The sequence below is a fragment of the Lagopus leucura genome, unplaced genomic scaffold (assembly GCF_019238085.1).
Source record: "Lagopus leucura isolate 7727_CA_CO unplaced genomic scaffold, USGS_WTPT01 Super-Scaffold_100034, whole genome shotgun sequence".
Lineage (NCBI taxonomy): Eukaryota > Metazoa > Chordata > Aves > Galliformes > Phasianidae > Lagopus > Lagopus leucura.
This window is the reverse complement of record NW_024962283.1, coordinates 5,276,822-5,282,821: the sequence shown is the minus strand read 5'-3', so window position 1 is coordinate 5,282,821 and position 6,000 is coordinate 5,276,822. Positions and strand designations below refer to the sequence as shown.

Genomic DNA, 6,000 nt, shown 5'->3' with positions numbered 1-6,000 from the left:
GAGAGGAGAGGAGAGGAGAGGAGAGGAGAGGAGAGGAGAGGAGAGGACTCGATGCGGAGCTGAAGCAGACGGCACTGTATTGTGCTAAATGTCACTCCGGTAATATTTAGCTGTCTTCAGAAATGAAAATACAGTTTGTGCCGAAGCAATGTGCTGTGGGGACGGGGCTGCCCTCAGCCCCCCCAGCCCCACTGCCAGCCCGTCCCTCCCCTCCGCTCTGCGCCACATAATGAGTTTGATAAGAAATTGTCTCGTTAACAGGATTAGCCATGGAAATCTCGAGTCCCCTCCTCTTCATTTTGTAATGCTCTTCATCCTGTTCTGTAATTTTCTGCTGGAATCAGGCGTCTCTGGACCACCTTGGGAGATGGATTCCTCCTCAGTCCTCTGCGGTGCTGGGGGGGGTCGGGCCAAAAAAGATCAGCAGTGTCTGAAACCCAGCGAGGGCCGTTCTGCTCCGCGTGAGCCCGGTTTGTCGGCGGCACAATTCCACATTTACTCCTGTGGAAGTGAGTTCTGAGAGTGGCCCTTTGGTAAATAATTACTCTTGATTTAATAACTCCTCGCAGCCCTGCAGGACGTGCTGCTTCCCAGGGAGTTAATAGAAAGAGATCTTTCTTAACATCTGCTTCCCCAGGTTTGCTGACTGTAAGGCTGGGGGGTGGCACCCAGGTTTTGGTGCACGCTGCAAGCAAGCAAACTGGGGAAGGAAAATGTCTGAAGCAACGGTGCACTGGAAATAAGATATGCACAGCGTATTAAAGTGACAGCGGCATTTTTCATTTTCTGGTGTTAAATGAAATTAGCATTTCTGTGATGATTTCCTTAAGCTCCTACTGGGACTGTGGTTGCAGCTACAAACTGCAGCCTTTTGCTCTTTTGTTAAAAAGCTTCCTGTGCACAAAACCCAAACTTCTCCTTGTGCCTCCATTGCCCGAAGAGAAAGAAACACAGAAGGCAAGCCTGTGGCACCAGTAGTAGAATGATGTAGATGCTGACTGTTACCTGGCCTGTAAGATTCCAGGAAAGAGGAGGAAATGTGGGGCAGGGAGAGCTGGGCTATGGCATGTGGGAGCTTCAGCACAGTGGCTCTCACCCGTCAGCTTCCCTGTGAGCTGAGTCATTCATTCCTCAACTTTTGATCCCTTGAATTTGGGTGTCTGCAAGCAGTTTATCTCCCTTGTGCGCAGCTCCATGGTACAGCTCCACCACACAGTGAGCAGCTCCGGTATGCAGTGCGGTGCTCCATCATACAGTGCATTGCTCCATCATGCAGTGCGCAGCTCTATTGTACAGCGTGCAGCTCAGTTACACAGTGCACAGCTGCATCACACAGTGCACAGCTCCAACGTACAGTGCACATCTCTGTTGTACAGTGCAGAGCTCTATCATATAGGGCGTAGGTCCATCATACAGTGCACAGCTCCATCGTACCATGCACAGCTCCAGCATGCGGTGCGCAACTCTGTCATGCAGTGCACAGCTCTGTTGTACATTGCACAGCCCCGTCATGCAGAGCCCAGCTCTGTCGTGCAGCTGTTTGCAGGGGCTGTTCCCACACCGCCGCCCCCCGGACGTAAATCTGGTGGTCAGAACCAAACACAAGGCTGGGGAAAACCAGGACGTTTCCTTTGGTGTTTATTCACTTGTCCCCTGCAACCCGCCGTCCTGCAGGTAATTCTGTACCGCATTAAGAGGTAATTCAGCAGAAAATTATCTGCTGCTGTACTGCAGCTCTGGAGGGCACGGGATGGGGTTTATTGGGGGATTAGTGCCAGACCCTGGCCCCTTGGCCCTTTGGCCCCTCGGCCCCTCCTGTGCCACCGGGAGCAGGGCAGCTGTGTGACAGCGTGCTGACAATTACATCCGTTCCTCAGCCGCTCCAACTTCTTTTTCTCCCTCTGCCTCGCTTTTTTTGTTTCATCTCTCCTTCTCAGAAAGCCCATTTAAATGCAATTCCATTCTTAAAACATCTCCCTCATGCATGTCTAATGAATGTCAGGCAGGCGCGCTGACAATGGGCCCGAGTAGGATCCAATCTCGCCGAGTGTCTACAAGTCATTTGGAAGCAACCCTGGGAGCGCGCCCAGTTTTATTACAGCGTAATTAGAAATAAAATCTTGTTGCAAGAGGAGAATGAGAGATGGGTGTTAATCCTGTAAAAGGAGGAGATAGAGCCATGCTTATAAAGGAGATTAAGGGGAGGGGGAGGTGGGCAGCTTGCCGTGACTCCCCGACTTCTTCCATCCCCGCTGTGTGGGTCTCAGCCTGGCGGGGGAGCGTAGATTTTGGGGTGGCCTTGCATGCTGCTGTGATTCAGTGCTTCTGTGGTGCTCTGGCCAGGAATGAGCGTGGGGAGGGATTAAATTTAGGTCTGCAAGGGGAGGTCCTGGTGATGCTCCGCAGCTGTCTAGGAGGGGTTTTTAGGGCTTTTGCACAAAGCTCACAGTGCGCTCCGGCTCTTGTGCACCGGCTGGCAGCTGGCACCGCACTGGGCACTGGTGAGCACACACAGAGCTGGCTGCAGGCCTGCTCCCTCGTGCCAGTATCCCCTCCATCCTCCTCTCGGGGGAACCGTTCTGGAAGCTGCCGCCACCCCACCACAGTGCCTGGGATGCAGCAAAGCTGGGGTGCAGTGCCTCAGCTTCCCCAAAGCGACATTTCTAGGACACGGTATTCTCGTTCCAGCAAAGCCCCGTTCCTCCCGGATTGAGGAGGAGGAGAAAGAAGGCAGGGAGCCCTTTGGTGCAAAGCGTGACCCACTTACTCAGCTGGAGTCGGTGATTTTACAGATGCCCACGGAACTTCAAGGTGGAAGCGCTGTGCTGGGTGCTGGGCTGCTCAGCTTTGCATTGGCTACGTAGGAGAAATGTGTTTCCTTTGAAAGGGCTGGGGAGCCTGCGACTGCCTTACAAGTCCCCTGGGATCCTGTGTGCAGGGAAACATGTAAATAAATCTGTCAGATATCGTGCAGCTCTTATTAAATTTGCATTGGGCTCGAGTCGCGGCTCCTATTTACCATCTCTGGGATGGATGGATGGATCTTTAATCTTCGCGCCTAATCCGGGTGCCCTCCGCTTTGGGTATTTGCTAAGCAGCGACCCCGGGGTCAGGCATTGGGATAAAGGGACGTGTGGTGCCGTGGCACCAGCCCTGGTCTGGGGAACATGGAGTGGACCAGGAGTCCCTCCTGGCTCCCTTTGGTGAATGGCATTTGGGAGGCTTCTCATTCCCACGCAGAGAAACCACGGGCTGTGTACTTTGGGGCTTCCCTCTCCATGCCTTTCACCCAAGGGAGGCATTTGTCACTTTAAACGTGGCCACAAATAGCACCAAACATTTATTGAATTTGTCCGGGATGCCTTGGGTTGCATATGCTCCAAGTATGGCTAATTCATAAATGCTGGCACGTATTGATTCTCCAGCAGTTAAAATAGACTGCGTAAGGAAATATTGGCCCCAGAGTACCAAGGGAAAGTTATCTCATTAGTCTCATGAACTATAAAATGTGCTCTCTCCTGAAGCCCTGACCCCATTGTTTTTATAAATCTATATTGGATGGAGTGGTAACTGGTAACCTGTATCGACTGTAATTTTTCTCTTGGAATTGGAAGGCCCTTGGGACTGATGTTCGAGCTTCATGGTCACTGCAGGTTGCTGGATGGGGATGGGATTTCAGTAGCAGAATGCACAGGGATGTGTGTGTATACAGGGGGAGATCCTCCTAATGTTCTGCACGCAGGAGAGCACCAGTTTTTCCTGGCGATGGGTGCCTCGGTGACGGGTGCCTCTGTGATGTGTGCTTTGGTGATGGGTTCCTTGGTGACGGGTACTCTGGTGATGATTCCTCAATGATGGGTACCTTAGTGATGGATAGCTTGGTGATGGGTGCCCTGGCAGTGGGTACCTCGGTGGTGGGTACCCTGCTGATGAGCTCTCTGGTGATGGGCACCCCACAACAGGGAGAGGGGAGAAGGGTATTGCAAAGCCTTTGCCACAGAAGCAACTGAGATCTGGCTGAAAGAGTTATTAGAGGCACACAGCTCCAGCCTGGCTGTGGATGTACTTAATCCTCTGCATCCTGTAAAGCTTTTCCACCTCCTGGCAGGCAGAAAGATCTGATTTTGCTCGGCGACCTTCGACGTTAATCTCGCTGGCTAACTGAGCCATAAGTCACTCCGGTGAGGTCTCCGTCAGACCTGCTTACATCAATTATTGCCCTGCATCTTTCCCTTGAACCAATGCAGTGCTCCTCAACCAAGTTATTTGTCCCTCGTTGGGAAGAAAAAAAAACCAAAAAAAAAGAATTGAGGCTGTGCTGTCAGGTTGTGTAGACCTTACATTTAATGCCATGGCATCTTTAAAGCTTCACTTCTGTCTGGCTCTTACCCAACTCACAAGCTTCATCTAGATCTGTGCATGCTGGCTCCAGGAGCCAAGTGTCCAAGGTGGCACGAGGTCCCTGTAGTGCTGCTGCTGCTCCTGGGTCCCTGCACATTGCTGCTGCTCTCCAAGTCTTTGTTTCCAGAGCATTTGTGAGCGCGCCTGGCAGCAGGGCTGCAGTTAGGCATGCACAGAAGTGCGCGCTGTGGGGGAGGCCAGCTGGGGCTGCGGAGCACTTTGCAAAATGCAGCAGCTGTTACCATAGAAACCGACTCCCCCCTTCTCAAATTCCAGTGCAGCCAAAGCTCTCTGCTTACTGGTTTGATGGGAGATGAAAAATTAATGCTTGATTTGCATGTTATTTCAGCTGCGTTTGCAGGACTGCTCCCCCTTCCCTTTTACAGAGGTTTGCATGAAGCTCTTAATGCCACCAACTGATGGTGTGGGGCACCGACCCCTCCAGTCCTCTCCTAGGCTCTTGGGATGCTCAAGTTTCTCCTGCCTGTGCCTTCCATTAAACCACAGTTTGACTTGCATCTTAGCGAGGCTTCTATTTCCTCTAATTCCCAAATACTCTCAATTAGAGTCAAACTCACCTGTCCAGCTGAGCTACAGTGGGATTTGAGGCAGTGCCAGCGGGGTCAGGGCTGCCCTCCACCTGGCTTTTGTGATGCACACACTCCAGTTCCTGGGTGCAGAACTGCTTTGTGTCAATCTGCAGCCTCTAGCACTGCTTCTGGGGGCAGGGAGAAGTTCTGCCATCCTCTCCAGAGGCTGTTCTGTTGGTTTGCTTTTCGTGCCTTTCCCACGTGCCTGGGCTTACCTAAAGGCAGCCAGGCAGTGCCACAGGGCTGTGCTGTGCCACCCGGTGGCCTCGGCAATCTTCCCCCGGTGCTCCACTATCAACTCAAGCCCTTATTTGTTTTCACATGCTTCTAAGTAAGTTAAGCTAATTATTAACTCAGCAGGACGGATTCACTTTTAATTGCAGCGTTGCTATGCAGCACACCAAGATGGGCTTCGTTGCCTGTGCTCCCTTCTTCAACTGCAGCCACGGAATCACTGCGAGCCCAGGGCTGTGCCCCGCAGCATCCTGCACAGCCAGCACTGTGCAGCTGGGCACTGACATTGGGACCACGGGCTGCAGGCAGGCTGCAAGGACAGCCCACATACCTCAGTGCGTGGGCAGGATGTGTGCCACAGCATGAGCGATGCTCCGGGGGAGTGCAGTGCCCAGGGACATGTGGGCTGCTGTTGCACACCCATGTGCAGCACTCATCCTTGCCAACCTACCCAAACTGCAGCCCTGGTGATGCCGACCCCACGAGCAGGGGTTGTGTACAGGAGAAGAGCACGTGGTGCGAGGACACACTCACCCTTTTCCTCCCTTTCCTCTTTGTGTCTCCAGAAAATAGGTTTTTTATTACTTCTTATGGAGGTTTGTACATATCGGACGTGCAGAAGGAAGATGCCTTGTCCACCTACAGGTGTATCACCAAGCACAAGTACAGCGGGGAGACGCGGCAGAGCAACGGGGCCAGGCTCTCAGTGTCAGGTGAGCGCGAGGCTCCCGAGGTGTGCCAGCCATGTGCCCAGTCCCATCCAGCCCTGGGGACA

The 6,000-nt window shown here is 52.9% G+C and overlaps 1 protein-coding gene across 2 annotated transcripts in view; it reads left to right on the top strand.

The window, feature by feature from the left end:
• The window catches only part of DSCAML1 (DS cell adhesion molecule like 1), an 81,383-nt gene that overhangs the window by 49,179 nt on the left and 26,204 nt on the right, over positions 1-6,000 (top strand). For both annotated transcript variants that reach the window (XM_042882464.1, XM_042882465.1), the window contains one exon: positions 5,792-5,938. In XM_042882464.1, coding sequence (XP_042738398.1) covers positions 5,792-5,938 — 147 coding nt within the window. The remainder of the gene's footprint in view (positions 1-5,791; positions 5,939-6,000) is intronic.